Below are 21,285 nucleotides of genomic sequence, written 5' to 3' on the forward strand. Positions count from 1 at the left end.
ATTGAACATGGATCTGAGCTTTCATGATAAGTGCTTTATGAGGATGGATATGAGCACTCCTTGTGCTGTTAGGCCACTTTTAACTTTTTTGTTGTTTTCTGCTTTTTAGAAGAAAAATCCCCAAGGCACCTTCAACTTTGTTGACAATCAACCAGAAAGAGCTTGAGAGGGAAATGAAAATAATGAGTTTTCTTTTGCTGTCGGGAGCCAGACAGTTGCCTTATTTAGTACAACAGGAAGAAAAAAAAAGAGCTAATTTTGCTGATTTTGAATATGTACTTTTTTACTCTCTCAATCACTGGCACTCGCTTTTGTAGAGCTAATTAAATCTTTCCAAGTACAATCATAAGATTCTTGACACGATTATTGACCCCCTTTGGTGAAACGCGGTGTTTCAAAGTTTTATTTGAAAAGATGATCTCATTCAGTGACGTCTTCCTGCTGCACACAAAGGTGACCATAAATCTGTGAAATCATTCGATTTAGCAGAAGTTCACCACAAACGTTCTTTTTTTTTTAATGGAGGCTTACTTAGATTAACTCCACCTCTCCCTACGTTGTCCAGCACTCGTCATAAAGACATTTGCACTTAAAGCTGTCACTGTGATAGGCCGTGTACCTCTCTTCAAAGACAGCTGTGACAGGGCTGTCCTGACCTCATCACTCTGTCCCGACAACTGACGTGACCATTTAAACTGTCTCTCACACACACACACACACACACACACACACACACACACAAACCAACAAACTGACAGGTGCTCCCCCGAGCCTGAGCCCTGCCAGTGATGCATTCTGCATCGCTTTGCTGGGGACCACGACTGGAGGTCAAGAGCTGTCGGACACAGTGATTGCTAGCTGTGCGTGCACACACATGCACAGTCACATGTATAGTAACATCATTTAAGAGTAGACAGGCAATTGCTTTTTTTAAAAATTGCTTTTAAGGTGTCTTTGCAGTATTGAGCTTGACAGCATTAATTCTTTGAATCCGCTTTAAATTCATATTTGCCGTTTCTCATGTTGAGCCAATTGTTTTTACTGATGATACTGTGATTCCAGGCAGTCCATTGGCTCATGTTAATGCAATGGGATTTTTTTCCTGTCTTCTCTTTTCACTCAATCCCAACTCCAAACTGCAGATGGTTACGCATCCATGAGTCATTTTGTGCTGGAAGTCTCTTCCTGTTAAAAGGGAGTTCTTTTTCCCCACCATCACCAAATGATTGGTCTTCTCTCGTTAATATTGAAGTCTTTACCTTGAGAAAATCAGCAACTCTCATTCTGTAGTTTTACCTCTTTGTTGCATCCTTTCTGGATATTTATAATTATAATTGAGCTATTTGTGTATATTATATCCATCTCTTATATTTTGTTATATATTGTATTATTTAATTTAGTTCAGTCTGTTACTGTTGTTGTCTTGAAGCAACTGTAACCACATCATTTCTTCAGAGATTATTAAAGTATTCTGATTCTGATTTTGGTAGATGAAACGGTTCAAGCACTTCTGCTCCTCATCAGATAATAATGAAGTTGTAGTCTTGAATCACATGTTGTTGGTCACATGGTCACATCACATGGACATGATATCTAATCAAAACCCATATATTACACTGATCAGACGCTTGATAGATATATAAATAACCACACTCAGATGTGGATTGTGTATTATTCCCCGTTGATGATCTGAGAAGTCAATAAAGAAAAATCTATAATATATTAGTAATGCAACATATCGGTAAATACAAGTTTAAATGAATAAGAAAAAACACAGCAGATCAGTGGAAAAAAAAATTAAGAATAATGATGAACCAGTTTTCAGCTGGCATCATATAATGAAATTAAATAAAACTGAAAAGATTTAGCACAGCAAGTTGAGATACAGACATGAGTGAGCAAGAATTTCCTGCCAAAACTCTCTGCACTCTAGGCTTCTTCAATGCAGAGCCGCCAGCCAAGTCAACTCTTTTATAAAGCGCTTCAAAACAGTGCTGAGCAAAGGGCTTAACATTAAGAACAGAATAAAAATACAAAACCATTAGCATGGAAGCACCAAAGCATTATATCTGTGTACATCTAAATAAGTTTTAGAGATCTTTTGAGTCAGAAATGTGTGTCATGACTTGGTCACAACACATAACAGACTACGTGTTTGCTAACAATCAATCATAAATCGCTCTCATTCACAACATGTGTGATGTCTGTCGTGTCTGTGGGTAGCAACAAGAGGGCAGTCCGGGTCCCCCGACATTTTGTTTTTCACTTTGCCGTGCTGAATATGGACGAACTTTAGGTTCCTGTTGGATATGCTGTTTAAGATGCATGATGAGTTTTTTAGGTTAGAATTGAGTGTTTTTTGTAATGGACCTTATTATACACATTTACACAAAGCACCAATAATACAGCTCAAGACCTGTGGGGAAAAAAAATTAACAAATAAAATCCAACATGTCTAATGCTAAAATGCTGTTCTCAATCAGCAGCATTCCTTTACATGTAAATTCCCACTTGAAAACTTAGCCTGTAGTGCTTCATATCTTTGTGAAAATTTGCTGTCGTACTGAACAAGAAAAAAAAAAAAGAGTCATCAGCTGCTGTTAATTATGCTGAAACTGAAGTTGCCTCAAGTGCCACAGCACTTTGGCTTGACTCATTTAGCATAGATGCCTGATTATGCTGTCAAAACCCTGGCTAGTAAGGAATGTTTGAGTATATGATGAGAGTGCTTCATGTAACAAAATGCTATAAGTGTGATTTTCAGCCATATTGCATTTATATTCCTTTTATCATTTTGCTTAGACATGGTGTCTTTTTTTCTCATGAATATGTTGTATGTTACGTAGTAATTTAAATATACACTTACCAGTCCCATTATTAGTGTGCCTTACTAGTTGTAGGCTGTACCCCATTTTTGCCTTGAGAACTACCTTAATTCTTTGCACACATGTCCTGTTCCACCACATCCCAAAGGTGCTCCACTGGAGGTCTAGTAACTGTGGAGGCCACTTGAGTATAGTGAACCAGTGACGTGGTACGTTGTCCTGCTGATAGCAGCCGTCAGAAGACTGCTCATAAGGTCACATGGTCAGAAAGACTCAGGTAGGCTGTGAAATGCAAACAATGCTCAATTCATACTAAAGGGCCCAAAGTGTGCTACGAAAGTTATCTCCCACACCATTATACCACCGCTACTAGCCTTAATATAAGGCTAGGTTGGAACCATGCTTTCATGTCGTGTTAACCCTACTCTCTGGATCTGATAGCAGAAAACAAGAATCACCACACCAGACAACGGGTTTCCCGTCTTCTGTTGTTCATTTTCGGGAACCCCATCCCTGTTCTTACAGTTAATGACATAAGGGCAACTGGTGTGGTTTTTGCTGCTGTAACCCATCTGCTTCAAGGTTCAGTTGTGGGTTCAGAGATGCTTTTCTGCATAACTTAGTTGTAATGAAGGGTTTTTGAGTTACTGTTACCTTTCTGTCCGCTCAAAACCATCTGTTGGGCATTCTCCTCTCACTTCTGGCATCTACAAGGCATTTTTACCCAGAGAACGGCCATTTACTCGAGTGTTTTCCTATTTCTTTCTCTTTTCTTTTTCTTTTTTCCCCCTATAGATAGTTGTGTGGAAGTAGATCAGTAGATCAGCTGTTTCTGAGATACTCAGACCAGCCTGTCTGACATCAACTTTCATGCAGGTCATCTTGAGTGTATCTACATGCCTAATTCAGTTTCTCTCATGTTTTTTATTTTCACCTTTATTTATACAGGTAAGTCTCATTGAGACACAAGGTCTCATTTTTAAGAGCGTCCTGTTTTAAATATCCACACAAAACTACAACATGTTAAAACATACTGTAGTTGTTACAATTCATACAAAAAAATTGCACCTGAAAATAAAATAAAGACAGTAACAATAACACATTAAGAACACGAACAGACATCCAGTAATGCTTTCTCTGTTGTCCTTAAAATTAGTTTAAAGCCCTTCAGTTCAGTTGAGCTGCACAGTTTCAAATCCTGTTGTAATTTGTTCCAAGTATAAGGAGCATTGTAAGAAAATACCTTTTTCCCAAGTCCTGCATGTTATGTAGGAAGAGTGAATGTATTAAAGGTTTGTGAGCAGAGGCTGTAATTACTCTGTTTAGGTGACATATAGGAAGTGGTAGTGAGCCAATTATTGATATATAGATGAGACTATACCAGGGGTCTGCGACCTTTAACACCCAAAGAGCCATTTGGACCCGGTTTCCACACAAAAGAAAACACTGGGAGCCGCAAATACTTTCTGACATCTAAAATGAAGATAACACTGTATATATTGTTTTTTACCTTTATGCTTTGTGTGAACAACTAAGGTGTGCTGCTTATAAAATCCATGAAGTGCTACAGAGAAAATTACATTTTATTTATGTAATTAACACATTTTGAACTCTTAAAAAAATTTAACAAAAGGAAAGACACCCAGCTGAACTAAAATGATCCATGTAGCAAACAAAAACTGTTGTGAGCCGCCTCCCTTATATCTCCTTTGAGCTTTTGGAGCCTTGACCTGACTTTTAAAAAAATAATTGGAAAAAAGCACTATGGTGCTAAAAGATGAAAAATAGATATTTGCAAAATTCTGCCTAAATATGTATTTTACCTGGTTAATGTGTGTGGCGGGGCGTGGTCTGCAGCGCCGCTGCAGGGGAGCTGGACGCACCTGAGCGGCACCCACAATCACGCCTCGCCGCCTTAACGTCTGTGCTCTCTCTGCTGTTGTGTTGTCAGGCTGTGAGCTGAAAAGCTACAGCCGGCTGTATGCGTACAGCAACCGTGGTCAATAAAGAGATGCTGAAAAGCGTGTTCATGCAAACATCGTCGGGTCTGCCGTGATATGTTTACAATAAGACTTCTGGTCCCGAACCTCTGCGCACAGCATCTGCAAATCGGGGCTTTCATCTTTACGCAGGACTGTAAGCTGTCATCTGTGAGGCGTGAGCGGTGTTTGTTTTTAACATAGTTCACGGTGGAGCTGCTGACATAATGTGGATCCAGATCCATAATTGGCCTACCTGGTGTCGAAAGTCTCGATAAATGCACAGCGTTTCTGCGGGTACACCGTCTTCCGCGAGTGTGGCGCTTATTTTGAGGGATGAAAAAAATAATAGAATATAATTTTATTTTTATATTTATTTAGGGCCTATCACAATAATCTTCCAATTTAGAAGTACAAGTTAAAAAAAAAAAGAACTAACATAATCAAAATACACTTCAGCTAAATACTTCTAATTTATTTTCCCAAACCACGCGGAGCCACACTATAAGGACTAAAGAGCCGCATGCGGCTCCGGAGCCGCAGGTTGCCGACCCCTGGACTATACCAATGCAATAGTCTGCATGTGAACAGTGAAGAAACACGAGGTCATCCTGTGATGAATCTCACCGCTCCATGATAAACAGCATGCAACATCTGTAAAGAGCTAACAGGAGCCCTCAAATAAATAATGTCACCATAATCAATGTGATGTAAGAAGGTGGCAGCAACAAATTGTTTTTTCACACCTTACTTTTAATCTGAACTTTTTTATAAGATTTTCAATGTGTGGCTTAAAAGAAAGATCATGTGATTGGCTGATTAGATATTTGTATTAAGCAGTTGAACCGGGCACCGAATAGTGATTGGTGAGTCAAACAGCATCAAAAAGAAACATGTCAGTGCATGCACTGATGATGATTTCTGACACATAAAGATGAAAACTCTAAGCGTATTGCATGCATGAGTGAAATTTGAAGGCTTAAGCATCACAGTTTGGCATTCTTTTATGCACCACTCAAAGAAAACTGTGCTTTTAGTCACAAATCCATATTTTCCCTGGACTTGAGTTTGTACAGTGGGTTAGCATAATCTGTTATTCAAACATAACTACCTATTGGCCAAAGTGTGGAAAAAAATGTGCTAATTAGACTGGCACAGGGTAATTGCATATTGCAGGAGAAGGAGTTTCTTCTGGGCCAATCTGTTTTTGATTTGCATCAAGAATAATTTGGAGGATGAAGCACGAAGTGCTAAATTTGCTCATATAATTACTCTTTAATGTTCTCAAAGTCCGCCTTGAGGACAAGGTAGAGCCACATGTGATAGGAAAAAACAAAAAAAAGGATCATTGCAATGGGAACAGTTTCTAATTTCAATCTTAAATCTGTTTTTTTTTTTTTTTGTCATCCAAAGGCATTTAAAGCATAATTTTGAAGGAAAATCTGGGAAACTTGACATCAGATCAGAAATATTTCATTTTTTTGTCTTTCTCTGTCCAGTAGTCTTAATGTGAACACTCCTGCAGTAAGAGGACATTTCAATCTTCAAACCATGATCCAGAAATTATGGTCTTTGTTGGAGGGGAGTTGGGGTTTTTAAAGAGACTGTACACATGGAAACAGACAGAGAAAGAGAGCTAAATGACAACTGGCATCCACAAGGCTCAGCTACAGTACGCATAAGCCCATTTTAAATTTACATAATTGTGCAGATTCGAATAATGATTGAATGTTTTATATATTCCAGTCTTCTGTTGTGTGAGTGCAGATGGAGAAAAAAAATAAAGGGTGAAGCTCACTCAGTCTTTGCATCCTTACTCACGAATGCGCACACAAACACAAGTTGATGACAGTCTGAATGCCATTTTCACAGAATTCAATTTGATATATAATGTTTGTTTCACAGTTTACCCACTTCCACTTCCACTCGTGTGTGTGTGTGTGAGTATGAGTGTGTATTCATATCATTGTGGGGACCAAAAATTTACTATAGTTTACTATACTTGTGGGGATCAACACCCCTTATGGGGACCAAAATCCCGGTCCCCATGAGTTTGAAATTTATAATTTTCAGGGTTTTTAATTGTTTTTATCGTTAACTCGGTTTCCCTGGGTCTCTTCCCGTGTGTTATGAATAAATCATTTTTTTGGTACTGGTACTGCTTTTATTTTGCTGTATTTATCCACGACACCTTAAAGGCCGGTCCGTGAAAATATTGTCAGACATGAACTGGTCCGTGGCGCAAAAAAAGATACCGCTGAATTAGATTCACAAGATATGAATACCCGACTGTGTCTGTGTGTGCGTGTGTGTGTGTGTGCGTGTGTGTGTGTGTCCACAAAAAATAATGGTTAGCAAGTTTTTATGTGTTTTTCTTCCTGTCTTTTCTGGCTCACATTCTCTGTCAGCCCACCTCCCCTCATTCTCTCCAGCCATCAGTCACTTAATCAATCACTGATGTTTTCTGCCTCACTTTTGTGTCCCCTTCCTCCCCCACTTACTTTCTTTCTTTTCCCTCCTCACTCCCACTCTCTCTCCCTCTCCCACTTCCATCCATCCGTCCGTCCATCCATATCTCAAATGGTAAAGTGGTTCCGGTCATTTCCATACAGTTTGCTTAATATATGCTGATGATAATAGCCTATCGACCTACTCCTCCACACATACGTGCATATTCCTCTTGTGTTCCCCGCATTCATTCAGCCATCCATCTCTCCATCCTCCTGTTCAGGCTGGAGGGAACAGCAGATGAATGAGAGGTGGGAGGAAGTGGAGGGGCCACTTGATTGAGTGTTGAAGCTAACAGGCATCAGTGTTCGGGCTGAAAAAGTACAAATGCATTTGCTTTCCACTGATTCAAAATACCTTTATTTTTACAACAAAGAGAAAGGAAAGAAAAAATTGAATGATTACATAAACTACTCACATACAGCACAAAAATGGAAGTGTTAATTATTTATTTCAGCAACATGCAGTGAATGAATCTAAATCATTCAATATTTGGTGTGACCACCCTTTGCCTTCAAAACAGCATCAATTCTTCTTCTGGCTACACTACAACAACAAAGGAACTCGGCGGTTTAGGTTGTTCCAAACATCTTGGAGAACTAACCACAGATCTTCTGTGGATGTACGCTTCATCACATCCTTCTGTCTCTTCGTGTAATCCCAGACACACTCGATGATGTTGAGATCAGGGCTCTGTGGGGCCCATAACATCACTTCCAGTACTTCTGATGACTTTGGCTGTATGTTTGGGGTCGTTGTCCTGCTGCAGAATACATTTGGGGCTAATAAACAACCATTTATATTTCAGAAAGAATTCTTTGTATACAGCATTTTTTTTTTTTTTACACCTGCCTAAAACTTTTGCACAGTACTGTATATACATATGTGCAATGTAAATGCAGAGTTTAAAACGCTTTTGAGTTTAGCCAATGCCTTAGTTGTTTGCAGCAGATGAAAATAAATAATCAAGGTTCTGATTTCCCCACATAAATGTGAAAGTCTTTTGTGTATGAATTCTTATAACCTCCCTGATTTTATGCTGCATGTGGAGGCATCAGAAGACTTATTCATAGTGTTTATTTTCTGTGTAGACCTTAGTCATGTACTTTGATTCATATGCTGGCCCTCAGAGGTCAAAACTGAGACTTGAGAAATCTCAGATATCTTCACCACTTAGCGAACAGTGGTAAAACATTAGCAAAAGCTGCATTTAGTTGAATTTATTGTATTTTATTTTTAATTTATTGCTGAACATGTTTTCCTAATGTTCAACTAAACTTTCTGAAGGGCTTTCCTTTTATTAGCTTTGGAAGGTGAAATAGGCTTAAAAATGTTTTTCTTTAGTATTCAAACAATAGTTTACCTTAAAATGTCAGAAAATACTAACCCCCCCCCCCCCACCCCCTCCCCCAACAAAAAAAAAACCAGACATCCAGTTTCTAAGAATTTCAAGCTGAAAACCTACAAATCCAAATGTACAAACCATTTGGTTGAGAATAATTGAATCAATGAGCATTCAAATTAGTTGAAATTATAGGTGCTAATTTTCTGTTGATCATCCTTCTTCCTCGTTCTTTCCCAGCTCTGCTTGTATTTAACATTGCATTATTTCAGGCAGCAAATTCACGGACAGAATTACCTTCGAACATGTATCATTAAAACCACCTGCTGCTCCACGCTGCTGTTGCTGCCTGATTGTTGATCATTATTCGTATTAATGTCTCTGTGGTTCTGTCCCGTTCTGCTTTGTTTAACCCTGAAGGACTTATTCGTTGCTCTCACATTAGAAATTTGTCACTTGGACTTGGGATTTATTGACTTGCATACCCTCAAGATCAGAGTTTATTGCAACATTACAAGAGAGTAGCCAGCCCTTTTCCACCAGTGTGGTGCTGGTATCACATCTAGAACTGCTTCCAGTAAAGATTCAAAAAATAAAAATTCAAAGAAGACTGATGCTGATGTGACAAAGCTGGCATTAGCACAGTGTCACCACTGGGCCCAAAGTTGGGAACTTTTGGTTTTGTTTCCTATGGTAGGGACTGCTCCAGGAAATTGACCAATATCTGACAGAAATAAATTTCATTCAGGTTTATTTATATTGCACCAAATGACAGAAACCGTCTCCTTAAGGCACTTTAGATTGTAAGGTAAAGACCCTACAATGATAGAGAGAAAACCCCAACAAGCACTTGGCGACAATGAAAATAAGAAACAGGAAGAAACCTCTGGTAGAACCAGGATCAGGGAGGAGCAGCTATCTGCTGCGACCGGTTGAGGGTGAGAAAGATGCCCACAGATTCTGTTCCCCTAGACTTTTCTTCCATAGAAATTACTCCAACCTCACAGTTATGCTACTGTCTCAAAAGAAACCAAAGCTGACTTCACTCATTAACAACATTGCGCTGATGTACTATTAAAGTACTTGGTCAAAATAACGTTAATCCACGATTAACACGACAAATCTCACGCTATGGCTAAGGACCAGTATTCACGTTGGTCTGCTGTTTTGCTTGCTACATGATTGGTATTTCACAGCATCTGCACCTTTCAAGCTACATTTGCCCTGTGCGATACAGACTGTGTTGATTGAAGATATAAAAGCCTCCATGACTCACACGCTCTTATGCGACCTTGTGTGCAAAGTGAACCACAAATATAGCTCTTCAGCTTTGTTTTGCACAATTTTCCCCTTCTTTACTCTTCAGAGTAAAAAGGTCAGTAATGTGTTGGCTGATCACTTGGTTGCGGCTTAAAGTAGTGGGGAGATGTGGCCAGAGCCATGTGTGATATTGGCCAAGTCTATCACAAATGCTGCATTTCAGAGGGAGCAAACCACACAATATGTACCGAATGGATGCAAAAGTGCACCTTCCTTTCACCACATGGAAATCAGATAAGGGTTTTTGATAAAAGTGTTCATTTATATAGTTGCAGCTTCCTGAAATTAGATATGCTTTTCTCTTTGGCTGAAATATCCAGAGTTTATGAATATGCAGATTTTTTTAACACAGCTGTTTATATTTTGTAGACACTACAAGTAACACTGCATGTAACTTCCAACAGTGCCACAAAATTCTCTTTGTTTGTGCCTGTCTGGAATGAAGATGAATTCATTTTAAAAAACCCTTTTTGGTGTCTAATTGTGCACCTTTAGCAGCGATGGTGCAAGTGACGTTGCAATTAACAAACCAAACCTTCAGATGGTCTCTAACAGTTCACACATCCTTTAAAATGTGAGAGAAGTTAAGTTGAGTTCCTGTGCTTTTTATTCCTGCTGTATTTCATATGAATCGAACCAGTGCTAACAATACGTTAAGTGGTATGTTTTAACCACAAGCCATTACTTTGTGGACATAGTCATTATCTGATAAAGTCCATTAGCTATAAGCTATTAGCCTGCCTGCATTATTTAGCTTGAGCTCAGAAGATGGAAATGACTCGGCCTTCTTGACAGAGGAGTCAGTCTTTGTCAGCAGTACACTCTAGCACTGAGACATGTCTTTATTGACCGCTGACCATAAATGTGTGATAATAATGCTCTATCAAGTTTATATGTTGAAAAAGGCCCATTATTCGATCCAGCTCCTAAGTAGGAGATTATTGTAGTTTGGAGCTGTCTTTTCCACAGACACACACGTTAGGTTGTGTTTGTGTGTATCTCTGTCTATGTGCACGTCCCTGGAGCGGTGTAGCAAGAGCAAAAGGATGCATCTTTTACATCATGTCATTTCTTTATCTATCCTTTTTGACAAAAGAAGCTGAGGGAAACACTTCTACCTCCACTCCACTGTTATCTGTCACTTCACTGTCTGTCAGGCATGCACAGAAAAAAACACACACACACACACACACATGCATGCATGAGTTCTTGTTTAAAGTCGCATTTGATTTGTGCATTTGTTAGTCTAAAACTCTCTGAAAACACTGGGCGGATTAGGATTCGGATAACTCGTCGCTGTCTTTGCAGCCTCATGCTGGCGTCTCATTTTCTTAGTCAAAGTGCATCACGACGGTAGCTTGGGCTGCACAGATAACTGCCACTGGAGAAGATTGTGTTTTGCCAATCAGTCTTCTAGATGAATGATATTGCTATTCCTAGATGGTGCCGAGAAAGTGCAGATATAAAAACGTGTCTGACCTCCTTTGTTTGTCCCGATGATTTATTAAAAGATAGTAAATGCAAGTATTTTTAGGTCTCTGGTGAGGGGGGAGGTGCACACCTATCAAGCAGTAAGCAGCTGATACTGGCTGATAAGAAGTCAGTAAATTTCCTTTTGCGTACTGAAGAAAAAAAATCCACTTTAAAACACATTTACTTCATTAAACAGCTCTTGGCGATAATGCTGCAGTGGTGGCGTATTAATTTTTTATTCCTACAGATAATTGCTGAAGTCTGAAGTGCTGGTGACGTTAGTTTGTAGTGTCAGAACTTAGATCGTTTTCAGAAGTTGATGTTGGATTTTATGCTGGACTATTGCTCTTGCTACCGGTGGCATTTCTCCCTTATATCACTCGACCCGCTTTCTCCTGAAGGAACTCGCTCCAGCCCGCTGTGTGCATTTAACCAGGACAGGTTATTCCATATGTTTTATGAACCAACCAGTGAGCAGACAGTTCTAACATCTTACAGCTAATGTGGCATGCCTGGAAGTGGAAAGGTATACTGTATATCAGTGAAAGCCTGTTAAGTAGATTTGGAGCATTCCTGTGAACTAACAGGAACAACAAACAGATGACAGGAGTGCGCCTGCTTTTAATCAGACACTTCAGCAGGTGAGCATCTGCAAAAGGCATGCCATTATCAGGCATAAATCTGATAATGGCATGAATGCAATCCTGGTAATAAGTGGAAGCATAAGAAGACTACTCTGCCCCAGTAAGACATGTAAAAATTAAAGCTAAAATAAAATATGAGATACAAGTTGTTTTCTTTTTCTTTTTTTTTCTTTTCATTTTTGGAGTTTGTGCTCCACATTTACAAGTGTCAATAGTGATTTTTTGGATCTCCTTAAGCACAAATTAGCTCAATTCATCATGTTTACACAATTTGTGGGATTCGATCAATACCAATGTCTTGACGTTGCCGGTCCCCCGGCCAACTAGGAATTTAGATGAAGAACCAAACAAGATTCAAATAATTTTTCACATTAGAGCCCAGCCACAGAAAAAAAATCAGAAAGAATGACTTTGTGAATAAATGCTTTGTCTTTTTATGCGTGTGTTTCTTCCAGCTTGCTCAGGATGAGGGAAGTCCAGTGCGAGGGTTTGGCGTGGTGGAATATGAGAGCGCCGAGCAGGCAGAAGCTGTGCTGATAGAGATGGACCGAACCCTGGTGGGAGGACAGGAGGTCCGTCTGTCACTCTGTACCCCCGGCACCTCAGGGAGAAGCACCTTGGCTGCACTCATTGCAGCCCAGGGTATGGTGAGTATGTTACGGAGAAAGCAACATCACAGACGCATCACAGAGTGTACTGAAGAGAGCGCAGACGGCAGTACACGGGATTTAATGTCGCCTTCTGTTAACGCAAGAAGAGGCTAATATTAGCGCCAGCATTGGTTTAGTAGCAATCATAACAGTTCACTAGCCACCAGTTTTAATGTAAGTATAACTGCCCAAAGTGTTATTTAGACTAAACCCCAGCCATACTGTACTTATTACAGACTTGAAGAATCGATGAGAGATGAATCACAATTATATTTAGTGTGGGTATGTCAGTGATTTTCACAGTTACATCTTCCACATAAAAAATGTTCAAAGGTTTTCACCCAACTGCTCCCACATAAAAACACAATTTAAACACCAAAAAGACCGGCTGATTTGCAAAATGTGAGCTTTCGTTTTTTTCACGCCATTTGAAGTGTGCAGAGCTAAAGTGAACAAATTAACCTACAGAAGCTGGAAAATTTCTCTGACATGTTTTCATCTCTAACCTGCTGCTGAGCCCACAATTATTAATCTACGGGCATGGTTTTATCACCAAATTAAAGGGAAAAAAGTTTTTTCTTTTTACTGTATAGAGCAAGTTATCAGGGCTCTCTGGGATTTTAAACCAGGTGGAGTTACAAGCTGTTTTGAAAGAGAAGTGCCAAACACAGTTCAAATCACTATTTGACACTTGGTTACAGTTACACAACATGTTGTCACCATGGCAACTAACCGCCACTTAGCTGACACAGGTGGACCAGTGAGGTGCGATGCATTTGAATTTCATCATCTGATTCGCTGATTTTACTCTCATCTCTCTTTTTAGCTACAAGCCGCAGCTCAAGTCCGGCAGTAGCAAAAATCCTAGCTGCTGAAGCTGATTCAAGACATCCAGGAATCAATATTCATGTTGCTTGGCATTAATGACTGTATTTGGACCATCATCAGCTTACCGCACCCCCTAAAAATCTGTAAATGAATTGAAACATTCCCTTTGCTATTTCCTATCATAAACCCTAATATTACTTTCAAAATTGAAAGCGTTATCTCAAAATATTTTTGTATCATTCCCTCATACGTGGAGGACCACATGCTACAACACTGGACTTCTCATGGAAAAAACTGAGCTAAACAACAAAAAAAGAGCGGATATGCTCACAGCTACTTTTCCATCTAATTGTGATGCCAGTGCCCGGTGGTTCTTGCACATCCGCTGCTGAGAAACACAGAGGTTTGACGTGGCGCACATGCACGAACACCCTCCAGCCGAGAAGGTCTTTGTAGCTGTGATACCCCTCCTACACAGAGCTGTGGTAGCAGAGAGGCACTGACATGTTAATTATAGTCCTATAGACTGATTGGGCTCCTCCGCTGTCTCCCGCAGCCTGAAATAAACCAAACCACAAGCTAGTGACACACTATGACACTCATTCGTGCACCCATTCAAACAGATGCACCCCAGCGAACCCGCACACGGCATGTAAATACAGCGAGTGAGAGTAAGTGAGAAGTGAGAGTTCCCAAAAGGAGGAGTTCCTGCTAATCCCTGTGGGTACCTCGATTTACTACAGCTACTGAGTCCTGACAGGTTTGTGTGTATGTGGGTATGGAAGGAATCTAGGGACAGAGAAAGGAAGCGGTTAATGGCTACTTAAAGACCGGTCCAGATGGTGTTTATTTCATGCTAGTAGACATATCATGAATGAACTAAGCAGTCACCACCGTGACTGACTGTTTCTCACATGAAGGGCAGCAATGACTGCGTCAGAATCACTTGATTCAGAGAGTTTCCTTGTAACAAACCTCAGCCAGGTTAGTATCCTGCTTGCGTCCAATCAAGAGCAAGGATTATCCAACATTAGCAACACATAATTATTATTTATAATGTCATTAAGACGAACACATAATATTTTATACCTGTTCATATGTTTCCTGTGTAGTAGAGAGTGATAAATGAAACACATCACTACCTCATATGTCAGCTTGTGGGTGGTTCTCTCTTTGTCTTTTCCTTCAAAATCAGGTTTGAGAATAATTATTGTTATCAGAATACATCAAACCTACATTTGTGTAGAAGGTTTGGTGTTTGAGTCGAAGGTGAGCAGCTACCGCCTATGCTGCGGGTGGGCGTTGGATGCGTTGGTGGAGCTGGAGGTGGGGAGCAATTTTCACAGATTTGCACCTACTAATGGCAGCTCATGCTGAAGACCTGGAGGGATCATTGTCATAGGCTGAACATCTACATATGCCACTTTGATGAAGAGAGATGAGTTTTCAGGGCTTTCATCAGTGTTCTCAGAGGAACCGTAATCATGTTTTAAAATACAGGAATGATGGGGCAAGAAGTAAAAGAGCGCTCATCGGGAAATTGCATCTTAAAGATTTTTCAATTTACAGTATTTGAAGTTCAAAGTATGTCACGTAGGTTTTCATGAATATATTTTATGTAATTCAAGATTCCATCAAGATTTCATCTTTTGATCTTTTTATGTCTCTGAATGATATTAATATTTATTTGCAACTTTGATGTGCAACAACAAACTCTCCACAGGTGTCCTCTATACTTTGGATCGCCCTTATCGAGCTGTTATAAGTGCTAAATTTCCACTTTAGCTAAAAGCTGTAGTCTCTCTTTCTCTGATGGCATCACAGCTGTTGCAGAGCGTGAATTATCAGATGCACGTAAAGAGGTTATAGCCGTGACGGATGGGCTGGAAATTACAGGTTGAAAAGCTACGCAGTAACAGCCGCAGTAACGGTCTGAACTGCAATGAGGAGGATGGAAAGACAGAGAAAATGTGTTTTTGAATAAATTAGCAGGGGAGATGTGAGGAGGAAGGAAGACATGCAATTGGTAAAAGAAACCAAAAAAGGGGAGGGGGTGATTTGAGTAGGAGACCAGAAAAAGGGGAAGAAGAAAGAGGTAAGACAGAAAGAGATCCTGCGAGGACTGTGAGGTTACATTAGTGCCCTGAGGCCCCTTCAGCATTATAGCTGTGAATGTGAGCAGCTGGTAAAAGCAACATCAGATCTTCAGAAAGAGCTCAAGACCTGCTCCTGTCTACAGTTCTCTGAGGCGATTCTCTCATTTCTTCAGTTAGTGTGATGCGAGTGTGAGTGAGTGTGAACGCTGAGGACCAGATGGCCTCCTCCCTCCCTCCTTTCTTCTCCCTTCGTCCTTTTTTTCCCTTACACGATACTTCTCGCCTTCCCTTCTTCGCGGCTTCCTTACCTCCCTGGCATGTCTGTGTGTGCGTTATAGTGTGTGGGTGTGTGGCTGGATTTTGTGCCAGTAGCCAAACAGACTGATGCATGCTGACATTTTCTCCAGCAGAAAGAAAAGAAATGAGAGAGCTCTCCTCCTCCTTCTCTTCCCTTGAAAGACGCTGTCAGCTATGACTGGCCTTGTTCAACACACACACACACACACACACACACACAGATGCATGCACACACAAACAATAGTTTTCCTCACCGGAACACTCAAATACTGTACGTGCGCACTAGACTCTCTTCTTCCTTACTTGCTGACAGGACGGAGTCAAACGCAGCCCATCCCCGTCAGTAAAGCTCTCGGCTCCGGGATGTGACAGGGAGGAAACAAGGTTGACTTGTGCTCAAGTCACGCTGTAGCTCAGGGGCAGGCGAGGAGGAAACATCACCGTCCTTGCTAATGTTGTTTTAAATAGCCGTGTCTGTAGGGCAGCCAGCGCGTACCGCCACCACACTGTCAGTGCTGAGGAGGATCTACCAGAGCACGGGCAGCTCCATTCGATTTGATGCAGTCTAATTCAATAGGATTTCATTTTGTCTGTTGAATGAAATTTCCTCAGCATAATGAGTAATTGAATTCTTATTTGGGGTAATGTGCCTTACAGTAGCTCCTTTGATTAAACGCAAGTCAGCAGAGAACTGTTCAGATCCAGGAAATTCAGCTTAATGTCAAATGAAATAGAAGCTTTATTGGTAATGGGAAAGAAAACAAGAGTTTAACACGACTCTGAGAAGTGTTGTGTGTGAGGTAAGGGCAGCTTTAATTAAACATAATGTTGTGTATGTATATATATATATGTGTATACAGCAGCACGTGCAGCACAGTGGCACGGTGGTTAGCACTGTTGCCGCACAGCAAGAAGGTCCTGAGTTCAATTCCACCATCAGGCCGGGGTCTTTCTGTGTGGAGTTTGCATGTTCTCCCGTGTTTGCGTGGGTTCTCTCCGGTACTCCGGCTTCCTCCCACCGTCCAAAGACATGCAGCTTGTGGGGATAGGTTAATTGGATAATCCAAATTGCCACTAGGTGTAAATAATGAGTGAATGTGAGTGCGAATGGTTGTCTGTCCCTGTGTGTTAGCCCTGCGACAGACTGGCGACCTGTCCAGGGCGTACCCGCCTCTCGCCCTATGACAGCTGGGATAGGCTCCAGCGCCCCGCGACCCTGAAAAGGATAAGCGGAAGTGGATGGATGGATGGATGGATATATATATATATATATATATATATATATATATATATATATATATATATATATGCCAAGAGTGAACGAGACATCGATTCACTGATACACACTACCAGGCTATACAGCTATGACATTGGAATGTCATTCGGACTGGAGAAGTGTAGTCGGATGGTAACAAAAAGAGGGAAGGTAGTCAGAACTGAGGGATTGAACTACCAGAAGGCAACATTGCAGACATAGAGGACAGTTACAAGTACCTGGGGATCCCGCAAGCGAATGGGAACCATGAAGAGGGCGCTAGGAAAGCTGCAACCACCAAGTACCTGCAGAGGGTCAGGCAAGTCCTGAGGAGTCAGCTGAGCGGTAAGAACAAGATCCGGGCCATCAACACCCACGCCCTGCCCGTGATCAGGTACCCTGCTGGGGTAATAGGCTGGCCAAAGGAGGAGATAGAAGCCACTGACATAAAGACAGGAAAGCTCCTTACCATGCATGGAGGGTTTCACCCCAAGTCCAGCACCCTGAGGCTGTATGCTAAGCGGAAGGAAGGGGCCGGGGACTGGTGAGTGTCAGCACCACAGTCCAGGATGAGACAAGAAACATCCACGAATACATCACGAAGATGGCCCCAACTGACAGCGTGCTCAGTGAATACCTCAGGCAGCAGAAACCCAAGAAAGAGGAGGAAGGCGAGGAACCATCATGGAAGGACAGGCCCCTGCACGGTATGTACCACCGGCAGATAGAGGAGGTGGCTGATATCCAGAAATCCTACCAGTGGCTGGACAAAGCTGGACTGAAAGACAGCACAGAGGCACTAATCATGGCAGCACAAGAACAAGCTCTGAGTACAAGATCCATAGAGGCTGGGGTCTATCACACCAGGCAAGACCCCAGGTGCAGGCTGTGTAAAGATGCCCCAGAGACAATCCAGCACATAACAGCAGGGTGCAAGATGCTAGCAGGCAAGGCATACATGGGCGCCATAACCAAGTGGCCGGCATAGTGTACAGGAACATCTGTGCGAGTATAACCTGGAAGTCCCGAGGTCAAAATGGGAGATGCCCCCAAGGGTGGTGGAGAATGACCGAGCTAAGATCCTGTGGGACTTCCAGATGCAGACGGACAAAATGGTGGTGGCTAACCAACCGGACATAGTGGTGGTAGACAAACAGAAGAAGACGGCCGTAGTGATCGATGTAGCGGTTCGAATGACAGCAATATCAGGAAGAAGGAACACGAGAAGCTGGAGAAATACCAAGGGCTCAGAGAAGAGCTCGAGAGGATGTGGAGGATGAAGGTGACGGTGGTCCCCGTGGTAATCGGAGCACTAGGTGCGGTGACTCCCAAGCTAGGCGAGTGGCTCCAGCAGATCCCGGGAACAACATCGGAGATCTCTGTCCAGAAGAGCGCAGTCCTGGGAACAGCTAAGATACTGCGCAGGACCCTCAAGCTCCCAGGCCTCTGGTAGAGGACCCGAGCTTGAAGGATAAACCGCCCGCAGGGGCGTGCTGGGTGTGTTGTTGTGTGTATATATATATATATATATATATGAAAGAAAATGGTAAAGATCAAAAACCTGAGTAATGCACAATAGACCTCGTAAATCTTTGGTGCAGCGCCTCTAAGCTGATTTAAGCCTGCCCACTTTTTTCCTGATTGGTTGCTCCTTCTAAACAGAAGGCCTAAACAGCTGGTGGGTGGGGCTTCTGTGCTCACAGGTGGAACCATGTGCCTCTGTTGAACATCCACCATTGTACATATGACAGAACATTAGGAAAAGCAGAGCTGTTGCACTTTAAACAAATGAATTCCACAGCAGTCAGTGATGGGGTCAGTTTGTCATTGTAGAGAAATTTGCTCTCTGCATTTTACACATTCTAAGTATCAGGAGCAGTGTGCAGGGCTGGAGGACAAGTTCCAGCTGTAAGCCTTGGTGGAAGTTCACACTGACAGGAGAATTAACTTGGCATGAGGGCGGAAGAAACCAGAACTCCTGGAAGAAAACAGGCACAGGCCACCTAGGACTTTGTTGCTGTGAGCCAACGGTGCTTATAACTCTGTTACAACTCTGCTCTGTTGTAGTTCGAGGACTGATAAACACCAAAGGCAACACAGGCCTAAGATGGAGTCTCGTCTTTTTCTTTTTTCGTTTTAGACTTGCAGGTGCAGTTTTCTATGTGCAATCTAGGCGATTGCATATCAAACTTCCCCCTCTCCCTTATTGGTCTATGACTTTCTGTCGATACTATGATTTACTAATCATCTTTACAAATTTCAATGAAAACAATAACAGGATGATATTCTTGCATCAGACTTATTTGTTATGTATATATTTGTGAAAGCCATGCACAAGACGCAGGATTACATTTTAAAACGCTGCGCTTTGATCAGATATTCTTTTGAAGTGACGTATTTAAGTTCAAGGCAGACGCTCACAAACACTACATGTGTGACAGACATTTTTAGAAAGATTTTTCTTTGTGCCCGTTTCTTTTGAAATGACCGAAACGCCCTCTGATAACCTTTAAAAAAAATAAAAAAATATTGGCCATCTCACTATAAGCTGTCATCTTGTGTCAGCACAGAATTTGATGCTGGAAAGGCGGCAGTCTCATGTAATGTGTCATAATGTGGCTTCTTTTATTTATTCTTTAGCCAGGTTCCAGCACAGCAGCAGACTGTGAAAAAAGCTGTTTTTCAAATATGATACAAACTTGTGGATAAAAGTGGCCTTCCCAAGTCTCTAAAAAACTTTTCATTTTTTCCTTCAGACTCTTTCTCGTCCTTGTTTTTCTCCCCCGTCCTTTCTCTCCCTCCTGCTGCTGTAGTTTCTCAGCTTTGTCCTTTTCTATTTTTTCTTGCCTTTTTTCTTTTGTCTCCCAGATAGACTCCCCTCTGCTGACATTGCAGCCATATCCTGATGATGTAAGCTAGTGTAATGATTACTTAAGCCATCAGGGGCTCCTAATGACAAGATCAAAACAGATACTGTACTGCACACATACACAGATACACATATGCACACACATAGTCACGTGTTGTTGCACTCACTTGTTTTTTGTGTTTTTTGTTTTGTCTCCAGATTCTGAGTAACAGGAAAGGTTTGCTACCAGAACCAAACTTGGCTCAGCTGCTGACCAGTATGACGAACCCCGCTGCTCTGCAGATACTCATGAGACCGTACCACACTGGGAAAAGAGGAGGTATGCTGGATAGTATACATTTCAAAACTGTGAAACTAAAGTATTGTACAGAAATATGTAAAAAAAAAAATATTTCTGGCTGTTTCTGTGTTCCTGTTAAATGTGTTGGCACGATGATGATTTCCTGACAGATCGAGTGGCTGGGAAAATCCTCAGGATGGGATGTCACAAAATTTATAAATTCTTTTTCCAAAATAATTTTTAAACTTTTTATGATGAAATTAAAAAATGACTTTAATGGTAAGAAATCATTTTTATATATTTAAAAAATTGAGAAACAGAAGAAAGGCAACATATGAGGAGTTAGAACTGGTGTTTTATTTTTTTAAGTGGTTTCTCTTTAAATATCATGCAAGCAACGCTTTACAAAAGAAGCTGAGATTGTGACAACATTGAAAAAGTTGTACATCTGGGAAAAAAACCAAAAAAACACCTAACATCTGGATAGTGGATTATCTGATGGTGGATTGGAAATCCAAGCATTGGCTCAAGAAGACTGAACACAGGTTGTGGCATCTGAAAATTAAAGTTAAAACTCTATATTGCAATGAAAAAACAGATGAACATCATCCTCAACTATAAAGGACTGAGGTGAGGTGAAGGGGAAAACTGTACTTTGACCTGACCAATCAAATCTGAAAAAGCCTGCATCTTTGGAGGTGTACGAGTGCATTAGTTCACATGTACATCTGTCAAAGCCTTATTAATGCAGAAATACTATGTACAGCTTTAGAACAGGTTTTTGGTGGATACATTTTTGCTTAATGCTATAAGATGGTGCCAGATGTATTCGCCTCACATTGAACCTGCATGGCTGCACAGGGAAAGATTCCAGGTGATAAAGTGGCCTGCTTGAAGTCCACAGCTGTCATTCATCAAA

At 41.2% G+C, this 21,285-nt stretch overlaps 1 protein-coding gene across 2 annotated transcripts in view; it reads left to right on the forward strand.

The window, feature by feature from the left end:
* The window catches only part of raver2 (ribonucleoprotein, PTB-binding 2), a 100,063-nt gene that overhangs the window by 57,314 nt on the left and 21,464 nt on the right, over positions 1–21,285 (forward strand). For both annotated transcript variants that reach the window (XM_039601120.1, XM_031760226.2), the window contains 2 exons: positions 12,547–12,738; positions 20,285–20,405. In XM_039601120.1, the coding sequence (XP_039457054.1) occupies positions 12,547–12,738; positions 20,285–20,405 (313 nt within the window). The remainder of the gene's footprint in view (positions 1–12,546; positions 12,739–20,284; positions 20,406–21,285) is intronic.

The sequence above is a fragment of the Oreochromis aureus genome, linkage group 17, assembly GCF_013358895.1.
Source record: "Oreochromis aureus strain Israel breed Guangdong linkage group 17, ZZ_aureus, whole genome shotgun sequence".
NCBI lineage: Eukaryota > Metazoa > Chordata > Actinopteri > Cichliformes > Cichlidae > Oreochromis > Oreochromis aureus.